Raw genomic sequence first — 16,636 nt, 5'->3', positions numbered from 1 at the left:
TTGGAGACAACATATGGATGGGTGGTGTTTCTTAATCCATTCTGCTGCTCTGTGTCTTTTGATTGGATTGTTCAGCCCGTTCACATTTAGGGAAATTATGGAGACGTAGTCAGTGTCCATTGTCATTATTTATTTTTACTTCTAAGTTTCTTTCTCTCTCTTTTTTCCCCCTTTTGTGTTTAGTGAATTATAGATATCTGCTTCTTGATGTTCTACAATTTGTTCTCGATTAGTTAATTTTTTTTGTAACGCTGGTTTAGTGTGCACGTATTCATGAAACTTCTCTTTGGAGTGAAATATTCTTGTTTCTCCCTCAAATGTAATAAATGCTAGTTTTGCTGGCTATATCAGTCTGGGTTGGCAGTTGTTGGTCTTCAGGACATCGATGATATTTTTCCAAGCTTTTCTTGCATTTAGGATTTTTGTGGAGAGATCTGCTGTAATTCGAATTTTTTTTCCCATTGTAGTATAGCTCTTTGTTTTTGCAGCATTTAATATCAATTCTTTGGTATTCGGGTCTAGTGTCTTTACTATGATATGTCTAGATGAGTTCCTTCTAGGATCTTGCCTGTTTGGAGTCCTGAAACCTTCAATAATGTGAGTATTTTCCCTTTTGAGGTTGGGGAAGTTCTCCGCGATGATTTTGGTGAATAAGGGTTTCATTCCTTTGTCCTGAAATTTGGCCCCCTCATCAATCCCTATTATATGAAGGTTAGACTTCTTTGCTACATCTGCCAGATCCTGGAGTTTTCTCTGGTGGATCCTGACTAATCTTTCCAAGGTGGTGATTCTCTGTTCCAGCTCTTATGTTTTATCTTCCGTTCCTGATGTTCTATTCTCCATCTCAGTCAATCTGCTGCTTAATGCCTCCATTTTTGCTTGAAGTGTGGACACTGAGCTGATCGCGTCTGCTGAGAGGGTATTGAACTTTTCTTCCACTTCTCTTTTGAATTCGAAGAGTTCCTTGGAAATTTCTTGCTTTTGTTTTTGGAATTCAGCCTTCATTTCCAAAATCATTTCCTTGATTTGAGTCATATTTCGTGTCTCTTCAGGTGTCATTTCTTGGGATAGTGACATGTCTCTCACCCCTTCGCTCTTGTTTCCTTTTGGGCTTTGTGTGGGACTTTGATTATTTATGTATGTTGTAATTCGTCTTTGCTCTCTCCTAGGCATCGAGAACTGTTGTTGTAGTTCGCTCTGTGATCCGTAGGCGGTCTTTACTTGGATTGGGACCGGTGGTTCTGGGAATCTGTGTATACCTGTGGTTCTTAGCCAAATTGATTCCACTGCTGACTAGGTCAGAGTTTGCAGTTTTTGCAGGTGTTCGGCCTGTTCCCAGAGGCTGTGTGCTACTGCATGATTAGCTCTCAGCCCAACCAGTGACCTCACAGTGGGCCGTGGGATGGGTTTGAATTCATAACTTTCAACTTGCTAGGCAAGTATGCTTCCACTTCAGCCACCTCCAACTCTTTATGCTTCAGGTCTTTAGCTGATGGCTAGTGCTCTGCCACTTGAGCCACAGCACCACTTCCAATTTTCTGGTGGTTAATCAGAGATAAATGTTTCATGGACTTCTGTGCCGGGTTAGCCTTAAACTGTGATCCTCAGATCTCAGCCTCCTGGATAGCTAGGATTACAGGCATGGGCTACCAGTGGCCAGCCTTTAGTTGTTCTTCAGAGAGGATCTTACTATCGTTTTCCTTAGGCTGGCCTTGAACTGTAAACTTCTTGATTTCTATCTCCCAAGTAGGTAGGGGATTATAGATAATATACCACTATCCCTGGCATTTTTTTTTTTGCCAGTACTGGGGCTTGAACTCAGGGCCTGAGCACCGTCCTTGGGCTTTCTCAAGGGTAGAGATCTACCACTTGAGCCACAGCACCACTTCCATCTTTGTTCTATGTATGTGGTACTGAGGAATCAAACCCTGGTCTTCGTCCATGCTTGGCAAGTACTCCACCACTAGGCCAAACTCCTGGCTCTAAAATGTTTTTAGGTAAACTTTATATGCATAAATATGTATGAATCTTAACTACAAACACTAAGTTTTACTTTGAGACAGTGTCTCACTGTGTGGTCTAAACTAGTTTATGAACTTGTGAGCTCAAGTGATCCTCTTACCTTACTTCCCAAATAACTAGGACTACAGGCAGATGTCTACATGCCTGGTCAACTTGTGTAGTTTTGACAAATGGAGATACCCCACATCCCAATCACAGTTTAAATGATACATTTACTCTCCACAGAAAATTGCATCATTTTTCCTCCTACACAATTGCTATGTACTTTTTCCTGTTTACTTATCCTCACCCCACTTTGTATTGTCTATGTCCTGCCTATGCATGGGCATTTAGGAAATGCTTTCCCCTCTCTTGAGTCTGGAGATCAGTTTACTAATTATGGGAGAATTCTTTACTTATTTGAAATGTTCTGAGGTATTGTCATTTGGTGACATATATGCAATTTCATAATTGTTTTAAGCATATTTTCATATCCCTAGAGAAAATTAGATAACCTTGGTATCGCTAAGAATACTTTTTTTTTTTTGGGCCAGTCCTGAGGGCTGAATTCAGGGCCTGAGCACTGTCCTTGGGTCTTGGGCCTTCTCAAGGCTAGTGCTTTAGCCACAGCACCATTTCTGGCTTTTCTATGAATATGGTACCAATGAATCGAACCTGGGTATTCTGCATGCTAGGCAAGCTCTTTACTACTAGGCCAAACTCCCGGCCCCAGAATACTTTATTTGTAGAGCACAATTGGAAATGTTGATTAATGGAGTCCTAGTAGCCTTTGAGTGGTACTAACAAACTTATTAAAACTACTTATTTTTTCTAGATGAAACCATTTCTCCTACTTTATTGGACACAAAGTGGAATAAGATTTTAGAGTCTTCTTCTCATCGACTATCATTTACTCCTACACTAGCCAATGTGAATGAACCTGCAGTTTCTAGTGAACCACAATCACCACTGAAAGTCTTCTCTCCAGCTCCCACAACAACTTTGACCAGGGAGGGAGAAGATACATGTGCTAATGGACAGGACTATAGTCTAAATCCAGAAATTGCCACAATGTGGATTGATGAAAATGCCCTTGCAGAAGATCAGTTAATGAAGAGAAACTGTACTCTGGATGATCAGTGCAGTGCTGTTGAAGTGGGAGAGAAGAAATGTGGAAATCTAACTTGTCTGCCAGATGATAAGAATGTTCTTGTTGTAGCTGTCATGCATAACTGTGATAAAAGGACATTACAAAGTGATTTTCAGGATTGTAATAATTATAATAGTCAATCTCTCATGGATTCTTTTAGTTGTTCACTGGATAATGAAAATAGACAAACTGATCAATTTAGTTTTAGTATGACTGGGTCCACTGAAAAAGATATGAACTCAGAGAAACAAGTGGATCCATTGAATAGACCAAAAATAGAGGGGGATTCTGTTAACCATTTATATGATACTCCATCTGATAATCTAGCCAATGCCTGTTCCCCAGCACAATTAAAGGATGATAACAGTGTAAGTAGAGACCCTTCCATGGCTGGAATTACAGATTTAACAGCTGATTCAGTGACCTCGTCCCAGGGAACAGATGGAGATCCTGCTGCTAAAAAGCAAGAGGACAGTACTCCAGGTGAGGATCTCACAGACAAAACCAGTTCTCCTAGGACAGATCCTGGGAATCTAAACACTCTTTCCCATTTGAGTGAGGAGATTGTGACAGAAAAAAAGCCAGCAGAGGAGGGAACAGCTGAAGAGCAACTCCTGTCTGGCTTGCCTGTGTGTCTCAAATCAGACATGAATATTGGGTCCCAAAAGGATAACTGCAAACAGCCTTCAGGTTGTCTTGTGCCCAGTGCAGTTAAGGCTGATGTAAATGAAATTTATGAGCACGAAGAAATTCTCGGCACTACAGAACTTCCTAAAATGACAGAGCATTTCTCTGACTCTCAGGAAATGACTAATTGGAGATTGACCAAGCTAAATGAGATGAGTGATAGCCAAGTAAATGAAGAAAATCAAACGTTTTTACAGCCTGAGGACACTAATGGTGATAGTGGAGGGGAGTGTGCTGGAATGGCAGATGCAGGTCCTGATATCCAAGGAACTTGCACAAATGAAAGGGAAGGATGTGACTTCTCCATGGTTATAGATACACCAGCAAATTCCTTGTCTAATGGTTGTGATTCCTATGGAATGCAGAGCCCAGTTGTTTCTCTTGTTCCAAAGACTTTACCCTCCAAAGAAGATTCCGTAACAGAAGAAAAGGAAATAGAAGAGAGCAAGTCAGAATGCTATTCAAATATTTATGATCAGAGAGGAAATGAGGCCACAGAAGAGAGTGGACTACTTTTAAATAGCCCTGGGGACCTGATGAAGAAAAATTATTTACATAATTTCTGTAGTCAAGTTCCTTCAGTACATGGGCAGTCTTCCCCCAAGATAGTAGCAAATCTGCAAGCTATCAGTGTTCCTTTTGGTGGTGCAAGACCTAAGCAACCTTCTAATCTTAAACTTCAAATTCCAAAGCCATTATCAGACCATTTACAAAATGACCTTCCTGCGAACATTAAAAACAAAAATGATATTCTTGGGAAAGCAAAATTAGGGGAAAATACAACAAGCAATGTAGGCAGTGCATCTATGGGAAATAACTCTATTGCTGATACAAATGGGGAACATTTAGAAAGTTACGAGGCTGAGATCCCCAGTAGAGAGTGCCTTGCAGTAGCCCCAGATAGCCCAGATAATGATCTGAGAGCTGGTCAGTTTGGAATTTCTGCCAGAAAGCCATTTACCACTCTAGGTGAGGTCGCTCCAGTATGGGTACCAGATTCCCAAGCTCCAAATTGCATGAAGTGTGAAGTTCGGTTCACATTCACCAAAAGAAGGCATCATTGCCGAGCATGTGGGAAGGTAAGTTGCATGTTATCAGCTCAGAAACATGGAATACTCATCTTATATTGTTCAAGTAGAAATTAGAGTCTGGGCATGGTGACATACGGAGCACTTTATGAGATTGAGGCAGGAGGACTATCTCAGCTTGAAACCAGTGTGGCCTACACAGTGAAAACTAGCTCTAAAAAAAAGCAAAATTTAATGAAAGCAGTATTAAGTAAATATACTTCTGCTTGAGATACTATTATACTCTTCCCCCAACCCTCATTCTAGGAACGGATCTCAGAGTCTCATGAATTGTAGGCAAGTGTTGTACAACTTGAACCATGACCCTAACTCACTTGCTTACATTTTATTTTAGAGATAGAGATAGCTAACTTTGCTTTGGTGGTTTCAAACTCAGGATCCTCTTAATTCTAGCTCTTTTTTTTTCTTTTTTCTTTTTGCCAGTCCTGGGGCTTGAACTTAAGGCCTGGGCACTATCCTTGGCACTTTTGCTCAAGGCTAGTGCTCTGCCACTTGAGCCACAGCACCACTTCTGGCTTTTTCTGAGTATGTGGTACCAAGGAATCAAACCTAGGGCTTCATGCATGCGAGGCAAGCCACTATATCACTAGGCTATGCTTTCAGCTGTTTACTTCTACCACTTGAGTAGCTCAGATTATAGGTCTACATTACTATACTGGCATAAATAACTTTAAAGAAATCAATTCCAGTGAGTTTCTGTGTAAAATATGCCTTTTTTGATTCTTACACAACAATTTAATTTTTGCTGCTGTCTCCAGAATGTGTACAGTGTCAGTTTCTATGTGAAGTAATGTGAATTGAGGAAGAGTAAATTTTGTGGTTTCTGTATTGATAGAAGCGTGGTTAAATGAAATAACTTGAAATAAGGAAGTTGTTCTTTCAGTTTAAGAAATATTTGTGATTGACTTCCTATTTCATAGTTCTTAAAAAATGGGTGTTAGCTGGGCAGGGTGGTTCATGCCTATAATCTAGCTACTCAGGAGGCTGAGATCTGAGTGAGGATCACAGTTCAAAGCCAGCCCTTCCGGGCATTCTTATCTCCAATTAACCACCAGAAAACTGAAAGTGGCACTGTTGCTCAAGGGATAGTGCTGTAGCCTTGGGCTGAGGAGCTCAGGGACAGCATCCAGGCCCAGATTTCAAGCCCCATAACTGACCAAAAAAGAAAGAAAGAAAAGAAATCATATTTTTTGCTTGTTTTTTTTTTTCCAGTCCTGGGGTTTGAACTCAGGGCCTGAGCACTGTCCATGAGCTTTTTTGCTCAAAGCCAGGACTATGCCACTTGCCACAGTGCTACTTCCAGCCTTTTCTGTTTATGTAGCAATGAGGAATTGAACCCAGGGCTTCATGCATGCTAGGCAATCACTCTACTGCTAAGCCACATCCTAGCCTTGCTCAGGCTTTTGTCATGATATTTATGAGATAATTTGGGAGTTTGTATAGACCGACAAAAGAACATCATGGATGCCAAATCATTGAAAGAAGGGAGATTTAGTGATAAAACTATGTGCCATTTCATGCACTCAGATTATTTTTCTACTTTAATTCTAAAAAGTGTAATAAAAATCAGATTGCTTTTTACCACAACCATTAGAAGCTTCTTTCCTTTCTGTTCCATTTTATTCCATAGTCAGTAAAGAAAAATGTAGTCGGAGAGAATGGAAAAGCAGCCCTGCACTGAGTCTGAAAGGTGATGGGACTCATGTCTCCTCTTCTATAAATGGAGGGAATGCATGGATGTTCTTCTTTTCCCTTGAAGTTCTAAAAAAGAAAATAGTATAAAGAATTTTCTGGCACAGATTTGATTCTGAGATGATTGCCGAACATAATGATGAGCTGAGATCTCTCTGTGAGATTTTGAAATGTGCTTCGCTCAAAGTGTATTATCTGGAAGTGATCCCAGTTAAATTGGAGTGCTATTTTTCAAGGTGTCTGGGAAGTGGGCTACATTTAGGGTTTTGTTGCATAATTCCTGTTTCCTTTTTGATCAGTTCCTAGCTTCTTTAAGGTCCCTTTATGTACTCGTGATCTTTATCATTTTTGTTTAAAAAAAAAAAAAGAAGAAGACCTAATGACCATGTGTAATATCAAACTGGCATATTGAAACATGATCTAGATTAATTTTAAATGATTTTTTTTTTGCCAGTCCCAGGCTTGAGCTTAGGGCTTAAGCACTGTCCTTGAGCTTTCTTAAGGCTAGAGCTCTACCACTTGAGCTACAGCACCACTTTTGGCTTTTTCTAGGCCAAACTCCCAGCCCCCATTTCCCCCCTGACCCATGATTCTTAATGATTTTATAATCTCAAACATTGATGTCTAACCCATAGTAAGCCCTTATAAACATAGTTATAAAATGTCACTAATTGCGGAACGCATTGGCTCATCATGCCCCTAATCCTAGCTACTCAGGAGTCTGACATTTGAGGATCAAGGTTCATAGCCAGCCCAGACACAAAAGGAACTGAGACTCTGATCTCCAATTAACTTCTAGAAAATAGGAAGTGGGGCTTGGCTTAATGGTAGGGTGATAGCCTTGAGCTGAAGAGCTCAGGGACAGTGTCCAGACCCAGTGGTAGAGTGGTGACCTTAAGCTTAAGAGTTAAGGGACAGTGCTCAGGCCCAGAGTTCAAGTCCCATCACCTCCCCCCCCACACACAAAGTCACATAATTATACTTGTATAATTTATGTAATATTACGCACATGTCAGTCTTTATGCATTTAATTTGAATTAGTGTTCCATAATAAAGGCATATGGAATTTTATGTATAATATATATTTAATAATTATATAAAAGTATGTATTTTTATAGTTTTATGCCACCTTTTAGTTTAATTTTAGAATACCTTAAATTATTAAAATGTTATTAGAAATAATGGTACTGCCAGGCTCATGCCTGTAATCTTTGCTACTCAGAAAGCTGAGGTCTTAGGAGTGAGATTCAAAGCCAGCTTAGCCAGGAATGTCCATGAGACGCTTATCTCCGATTAATAACCAAAAATCTGAAAGTGTGTGGCTCATGTAGTAGAGTGCTGGTCTTGAGCAAAAAAGCTCAGGGACAGTGCCTAGGCCCTGAGTCTAAGCTCTAGGAATGGTGTACACACACACACACACACACACACACACACACACAACTACTACTACTACTACTACTACTACTACTACAAATTGAGAATAAGCCAGAGACAGGTAACTCAGCCTATATAATCCTAGCTACTCAGGAGGCTGAGATCTAAGAATCAAGGTTTGAAGCCAGCTTGGCAGGAAAAGTGTATGGGTCTCTTACCTCCAGTTAGTCACTAGAAAATCAGAAATGGACTTGGGGCTTAAAGTGGTAGAGCACCAGCCTTGAACAGAAAAAACTCACAAGCCCTGTGACAGAAAGAGAGAGACAGAGAGAGAGAGAGAGAGAGAGAGAGAGAGAGAGAGAGAGAGAGAGAGAGAGAGGGAGGGAGGGAGGGAATCAGTATATGTTTTGTGGTGAGATGGGGAAACTTGATGCTTTGTTTATATGGGCAAAGTACTTCATATACGAATTGATATATTCACCTAAAAGGTGACAGACTGTTGCTTATTCATACCTGTCCCCAATCTAGATGCTTAGATACAGCCATGTTAAAATGTAAAGATTGTTTTTAAGAGCAGAAAAGTTAGTTTCTATATACTACCTTTCCATGCAACTCCTTTCCGCACAATTTACCTCATTGTTAACATTTTGCATTAATATGTCATGTATAATTGATGAGCCAATATCAATACATTATCTTTAACTAAAATTCTCTGAAAGAAATCAGTTGTTCTGCAGTTAATATTAAGGTTCACTGTGATAGAGTTTGATAAATGTGTATTAAGCATCCTTTCACAGTACCATAGTCCTAAAAATCCTATGCTTCATCTATTTATTCAGCATTCTCCTTTTCTCCTTGAGCTCATCTTATTATTTCCAAATTTTTCCTTTCCAGAGTGGTATATAGTTGGATCATAGAATATAGCCTTTTTCAGGCTGATTTTATAGGCTGGATATGTGATATCCATCAAGTTGAATAGCACTTGATACCAAGTATAAGACCCTGAGGTTAAACCCTAATACTGAAAAGAACAAACAAACAAACAAAATACCAAACATATGCTGACTAGTTTCTTTCACTTATGGATTAATGTACTAGAGATACTGCTCAGTGGTAGAGTGTTTGCCTAACATGCCCAAGGCTCTAGGTTTTATTCCCTGTACCATAAGAAAAGGAAAAAGAAAAGAAGAAAAAGCAAAGAATTATGTCTGGCTCTGATGTCTTACGTTAAAATCCTAGCTACTTGGGAGGTTGAGAGTAGAATGATTGAGGTTTGTGGCCAGAAAAAGAAGAAAGAAACAAAAAATACAGTTTAAAAAATAAATTGGGCAGGGAGTTTTGCCTAGTGGTAGAGTGCTTGCCTAGCATGCATGAAGACCTGGGTTCGATTCCTTGGTACCACATACATAGAAAAAAAAAAGCTGGAAATGGTGCTGTGGCTCAAGTGGTAGAGCTCTAGCCTTGAGAAAAGTCCAAAGAGAGTTGGCCCTGAGTTCAAGCCCCATGAATGGCAAAAATCAATTAATCAATCAATCACTCAATCAAGCAATCAATCTAGGCCCAGGTGGTAGGGTACCAGCCTAGCAAGATCAAGGCCTTGAGTTCCAACCCCATGACCAAAAAAATTCTTTTTGTGTGTGTGTCGGGGGGTGGGGGGGCGGTCATGTGGCTTGAACTTGGCCTGGGCGCTGTCCCTGAGCACTTCAGCCCAAGGCTATCACCCTAACCTTGAGCCAGGCCCCACTTACTGTTTTTCTACAGGTTAATTGGAGATAAGAGTCTCAGGTCCTTTTGTGCCCGGGCTGGCTTTGAACTCTGATCCTCAGATCTCAGCCTCCTGAGTAGCTAGGATTATAGGCGTGAGCCACTGAGCCAGCCAAAAAAATTATTAAAAGTGTATGTGTGTGTGTGTGTGTGCCTTAATGTTCTACTCTGTGATTTTTGTCACTTGGTAGTATATTTCTTATTACCAAATAGTATTCTATTATATGAAGAACACCATTTATATACCCATAAACTTACCCATAAAGCTCTCCATTCACTAGTCCACAGACAGCTTGTTTGACTCCATGTTTTGGCAATTACTGTTAAATTGCTATATTATAAGCTCTGGGCATATAAATAAAGCTGCCATAAATACTTCTATTCAGACCTTATATTCAGCATAAATTTTCTGTTTTTCTTTTTGCCAGTCCTGAAGCTCTACTGCTTGAGCCAGAGCACCACTTCTGGCTTTTTCTATGTATGTGGTACTGAGGAATCAAACCATGTGACATAGTAAAACAGGACCCAGCAGTTGGATTGAACTTGGGTTCAGCTAGGGAAATGTTTTCCCTTACATACAACTAACTATGTAAGGATGCAAAGAAGCTATGTTGGTTAAATAGACGTTACCTATTACATAACATTTATTCATGTAGCATTGTGTTTGCCCTTACCCTCAACTTGTCTCTAAGGACTTTGAAACGAGTTCTGATTTAACTTTGTATTCCTACTATCTAACACAGTATTTAGCAGCTACAAAATGCTCAATAAATGTTTTTCAGTGAGTAAATCAGTCATAGATGATTGACTTACTGCCTACTGTTCACCTGTTATTGTGCCCGGTACTGAGTTAATGATGATATTGTGGTCCCTAACTTCATGGTATGTAAATATTAGACTAATAACAAAAACAAGACATCCAGATAAATTGTGGAGGACTGGGAGTTTAGCCTCATGGTAGAGTGCTTGCCTAAAATGCATGAAGACCCGGGTTCGATTCCTCATACCACATACATAGAAAAAGCCAGAAGTCGTGCTGTGGCTCAAAGGGTAGAACTCTAGCCTTGAGAAAGCCCAAGGGCAGTGCTCAAGCCCTAAATTCAAGCCCCAGAACTGGCAAAAAAAAAAAGATAAATTGTGGTAAAAGCAGTGAAATAAATGAACAGGAGTAATATTTTTTTTTTGCCAGTCCTGGGCTTGGGCTCAGGGCTTGAGCACTGTTCTTGGACTTTCTCAAGGCTAGCACTCTACCACTTGAGCCTCAGCACCACTTCCGGCTTTTGTCTATGTATGTGGTACCAAGGAATCGAACCTGGGTCTTTGTGCATGCTAGGCAAACACTCTACCACTAGGCCAAACTCCCGGCCACAGGAGTAATATTTTTTTAAAATGGTTCTGGTGGGAAGGACAATCTTTCAACAATGACATTTTAGGGGATACTTAAAAGCTGAGAACTGAACTATTCCCAAAACAGAAGTTGAATATGGTGGTGAACACCTCCAGCACTGGGAGGCAGAAACAGAAGGATCTCAAGTTTGTGGTCAGCTTGTGCTATGTAGTTAGTTCCAGACTAGTCTAGATTCCACAGGGAGCCCTTGTCTCTAAAAATACAAAACCTAAAAGAGAAGAAAGAAAATGGTCCAGGAAAAGAGCAGCATGAGCAAAGCATCTGAAGTAGAAAAACACTAAAGAAAAGAAAATCAGCTAGGTGCCTATGGCTCATGCCTGTAATTCTAGCTACTTGGGAGGCTGAGATCTAAGGATCATGGTTCAGAGCCAGCTCAGGCAAGAAAGTCCAAGACACTCTTATCTCCAATGAACTACCAGAAAGCCAGAAATGGTGCTATGACTCAAAGTGATAGAGCGTTAGCTTTGAGTGAAAAATGAAGTTTGGCCTAGAGGTAGAGTGCTTGTCTAGCATGCACGAAGACCAGGGTTTGAGTCCTCAATGAAACATACATAGAAAAAGCCAGAAGTGGGGTGCTGTGGCTCAAATAGTAGAGCTCTAGCCTTGAGAAAATGCAAAGAAAGTGTGCAAAAAAAGAAAAAAAATTAATAAAGTATGTAAAATGCTCATAATGGTCAATAAAATGGAGACAAAGATACTATTTGGCCAGGTGCCGTGGCTCACACCTGTAATCCTACCTACTCAGGAGACTGAGATCTGAGGATCCCAGTTCAAAGCCAGCCTGGGCACTAAGACTGTGAGACTCTTATCTCTGATTAACCACTAGAAAACTGGAAGGGCTGTGGCACAAGGGGTAGGGCAGTAGCCTTGAGATGAAGAGCCCAGGGACAGCATCCAGGTCCAGAGTTTCAAGCCCCATGAGCCACAAAAACAAAACAAAACAGAACAAAACAAATACTATTGGTATTGGCTACATGAAGATCACTGGGAAAGAAAGTAGATTTAATGAACCAGTGGATACAAAAAGCTGAATGGGACTGAGTTGAGAATGGAAAAAGTCATCTGTAAGTGAAGGCAACTTTTTCATGCTAATTTTTGCTATGAGGGAGAATGGACAATTAAATTGGAGCAGTTATTAGAGAGAGATGGTAGTTAAAGATAAATTTTTCAGAACTGGAGATGGTAGCTATTCCATAATTCTTTTTTTTTTTTTTTTTTTGCTAGTCTCAAGGCTTGTACTCAGGGCCTGTACAGTGTCCTTGGGCTTTCTCAAGACTTGAGCTTTGCCACTTGAGCCACAGCACCACTTCTGGCTTTTTCTATGTATGTGGTACCAAGGAATCAAACCCAGACCTTTGTGCATGCTAGGCAAGCACTCAACCACTAAGCCAAACTCCTGCCTCCTCATAACCTTCCCAAAGTTTCAGTTTTCTACTAGGCTTTACTTTCCTACTTGAGAGTAAGTTCCATTAGATGTGCAAGACCATATATAAAATGGTCTATTTTTATATGTAATGTACACTCATCACCATGTACTTGAAATCATTTCTAGACTATTTATGATACGCAGTACAATACCATAAATAGTTGTCACACTTACGTTGTCAAGGAATAATAAGGAAAGAGTCGGGGGCTGGGAGTTTGGCCTAGTAGTAGAGTGCTTGCCTAGCATGCATGAAGACCGGGTTTGATTCCTCTGTACCACATATATAGAAAAGCTGGAATTGGTGTGGTGGCTCAAATGGTAGAATTCTAGTCTTGAGAAAGCCCAAGGACAGTACTCAGGTCATGAGTAGCTAGGATTACAGGCATGAGCCACTGTGCCTAGCTTGGGCATAAAATATTAAATGCACATAAATGTTTTTCATTCATAAAGTCATTTATGTAGTACTTTTCACTAGTAAAGGAAGCAATATGGAAATACTTTTGATATCTTTTATTTTTTAGATACAGTGATAACTTTGGAGGTACCCATCTTATTTTATTAAAATTAATTTAGAAGGCCAGGAGTTTGGCCTAGTGGTAGAGTGTTTGTTTAGCATGCACAAAGACCCAGGTTCGATTCCTCTGCACTACATACATAGAAAAGCCAGAAGTGGTGCTGTGGCTCGTATGGCAGAGTGCTAGCCTTGAGGAAAAAGTCCAAGGACAGTGGTCAAGCCCTGAGTTCAAGCCCCTGGACTGGCAATAAATAAAAATTAGAATGTTAGGGATACTGGTTTCACATTAAAAATAATTTACTTCCCTATAGCATTTGTGAAATGAGGAATAAGTTCAATAAATGTAATAGATTTTGGGCTGGGAGTTTGGCCTGGTGGGAGAGTGCTTGCCTGGCATGCATCAAGACCTGGGTTCGATTCTTTGGTACTACATACATAGAATAGGCTGGAAGTGGTGCGTGGCTCAAGTGGTAGAGCTCTAACCTTGCAGAAAGCCCAAGGACAGTGCTCAAACCCTGAGTTCAAAGTCCAGAACTGGCCAAAAAATAACAGCAACAAATGTAATAGATTTTATTAGTTGTGATAATAAAATTATATGAATTATATAATAAACAGATTATATTTCTTCAATATACTTATATTAAGTCAGGTGTGCCATTTTTAGAACTGACTTGATTTTTGACTAAGCTTCTAGTTTTGGCTAAGGAACATACTTGGATTGTGTGGTATTTTTGATTTGTACAATGTCACTCTAATATTACATGCAAAAGGCAAGAGGGATTTTCTTAGGCCTTTTTTTTTTTTTTTTTGCCAGTCCTGAGCTTGAGCTCAGGGCCTGAGCACTGTCCTTGGATTTTCTCAAGGCTAGAGCTCTACCACTTGAGCCTCAGCACCACTTCCGGCTTTTTTCTATGTATGTGTACCAAGGAATCGAACCCGGGTCTTCATGCATGCTAGGCAAGCACTTTAACCACTAGGCCAACCTACCGGCCCCTTAGGCCTCTATTATAAGGATACTAATCACATACATGAGGGATCATGACATAATTACCCCCTAAATGGTCTTTATCCTAATGTTAACTCTTTGGGAGCTAGGATTTTAACATGAATTTAAAAGATCATACATTTGCCAGGCACTGGTGGCTCACACCTGTAATCCTAGGCACTCAGGAGGCTGAGATCTGAAGATTGCAGTTCAAAGCCATCCAGTGAGACTTATCTCCAGTTAACCGCTATTGCTCAAGTGATAGAGTGCTAACCTTAAGCAAAGAAGCTCAGATACAGCTCTGAGGTCCTGGATTCAAGATCTAGAAATTGCATCCCCCAAAAAGCCCCCCAAATCCTTACACATTCAGACTATAACCCTGTTTATGCCCTAATGCTATTAATTATGAATGATTGTCTTAGCAGAATTTTTGTGGTTTAGTAAGGTAGGAAATATATGTATAGTGTCTAGTACTAATACAGTTTGTTGTTAACTTGAGTTAGTTATTTAACTGTCTGTGATGGTTAATCTTGATGTCAATTGTATTGAACCATGCCTAGATTAATAAAGCATACCCCTGGATGTATCTGAGGTATTTCCAGCGAGGATTAAATAAGAGAGATGGACTTCCTAAATGTGGGGGCAACATCCCATAGAAGGGGGTGAGGCAGATGGAATAAATAGAGAAAAACGAGAAAGCACATAAGCACACCCGGGTTCGATTCCTTGGTACCACATATGTAAAAATAGCTGGTGCCGTGGCTGAAGTGATAGAGCTCTGACCTTGAGAAAGCCCAAGGACAGTGCTCAGGCCCTGAGTTCAAGGCCCAGGACGGGCAAAAGAAACAAACAAAAAAACTGGAGCAGTAGAATTGTAACTACGGGAAGAGCTTTGAAACTCTCTGTGATAACTGGCTAGATAGTCCTCAAGAAAATAAACAGGAACCTGAGAAGGTTATTGTTTGGTGTAGAATGGAAAAGGAAGTGAGACTAGGGCTGATCTCGTGAAAATAAGATGCTGGGAACTGGCATGGCTGATTTGGGTTGTCTGTTTTGGTTTCCTGTAGCTGGATTGGGCCTAATTTTATGATTGAGTTGTGTATTTTGATCCTCACAGAAAACTGGTGAGAACAGCTGGTATGATTATTATTCCATACATAAGGAAAGTAGAAAACAAATTAAAACTAGAAATTTCAATCTTTGTTTATTTCATCCTGTTCTAATTCCCTTTTGAACATAAATAGCAGATGGGACGATCCGTTAAGTGCTGTTTTATGATCTCCTGCATAGAAATTAGCCAAAGGGTAGCTCAGGTGTTTCCCGTCTACCCCTCCCAACCCTCCCTCCCACCCTGCATCATATGTTTTCTGTGTGACCTTGACAAATATTATTTTCAGTAAGATTTATTGATGCACATATTGTAAACAGATTTGTGAATCTCATTCTTGGATTTGAATTTCGGATCCCTGAACTACATTTGTTTGTTCTTTAATACTTTGGTCTAATTGGGCTGGCTGTCAAGAAACAGTCGTTTTTGGTCTGCTCCCTTGGTAGTGATCCTAGTAAATTTCCCGTGTTCTTTTCCCCACAGGTTTTCTGTGCTTCTTGCTGTAGCTTGAAATGTAAACTGTTATACATGGATCGAAAGGAAGCTAGAGTATGTGTCATCTGCCACTCAGTGCTAATGAATGGTAAGTATTAAAACAGGTTGATTGTATAGTCATTGAGATAGAATAAGAGAATTCCTATGAAAAGGCTCTTTTTTTTCTTGACTTTTCTTTGTAAGTTGTTCATCTTCTTAAATGTAAAAACTTTAACTAAAGCTATTGAGCTTAATTTCCACATTTTGAAAGTATTTTGACATCCCAGAATTCCTGTGTCTGATGTAATGAATACTAAAACCAGGTAAGTTTTGTGAGAAGAATGAAGTTCTTTGGAAAGAATCATGCTATATAGAGACAGATGGGGTTGGCAACATACTTACTAGCTAGCTGATAGATACTGGGCGCTAATGTTTTTAATCCTAGCTACTCAGGAGGTTGAGGTTTAAGGATCACAGTTCAAAGCCAGCTGGGGCAGGAAAGTCTGTGAGATTCTTTTCTCTAATAAACTTTCAGAAATAATGCCTGAAAGTGGTAAAATGCTAACCTTGAGCAAAAGAAGCCCAGGGAAAATACCCAGGCCTTGAGATCAAGCCCTAGGACTGGCACAAACAAAAAAATTAAACCTAGGCCAGGAGTTTGCCCTAGTGGTAGAGTGCTTGCCTAGCATGCACTAAGGCCTGGGTTCAATTCCTCGGTACCACATACATAGAAAAAGCTGGAACTGGTGCTCCAGGACTGGCAAAAAAAAAAAAAATTAAACCTTTCCAGGCTGGGAGTTTAGCCTAGTGGTAAAGTGCTTGCCTAGCATATACAAAGACCCAGGTTCGATTCCTCAGTATCACATACATAGAAAAAGGTGGAAGTGGTGTGGTGGCTCAAGTGGCAAAGCTCTAGCCTTGAGAAAGCCCAAGGACAGTACTCAGGCCCTGAGTTCAAGCCCCAG

The 16,636-nt window shown here is 40.2% G+C and overlaps 1 protein-coding gene across 4 annotated transcripts in view; it reads left to right on the top strand.

Annotated features, from left to right (window-relative positions):
- Positions 1-16,636, top strand: part of Zfyve9 (zinc finger FYVE-type containing 9) — a 103,778-nt gene that overhangs the window by 41,049 nt on the left and 46,093 nt on the right. For 3 of the 4 annotated variants that reach the window (XM_090334837.1, XM_090334836.1, XM_090334838.1), the window contains 2 exons: positions 2,837-4,917; positions 15,681-15,780. In XM_090334837.1, the coding sequence (XP_090190963.1) occupies positions 2,837-4,917; positions 15,681-15,780 (2,181 nt within the window). The remainder of the gene's footprint in view (positions 1-2,836; positions 4,918-15,680; positions 15,781-16,636) is intronic. The other variant, XM_090334839.1, reaches the window with a different exon arrangement.

The sequence above is a fragment of the Megascapheus bottae genome, chromosome 6, assembly GCF_031878675.1.
Source record: "Megascapheus bottae isolate mThoBot1 chromosome 6, mThoBot2.hap1, whole genome shotgun sequence".
Classification (NCBI taxonomy): Eukaryota; Metazoa; Chordata; class Mammalia; order Rodentia; family Geomyidae; genus Megascapheus; species Megascapheus bottae.
Note: the sequence above shows the minus strand (reverse complement) of the source record. Positions and strands in the feature narration are given on the sequence as shown.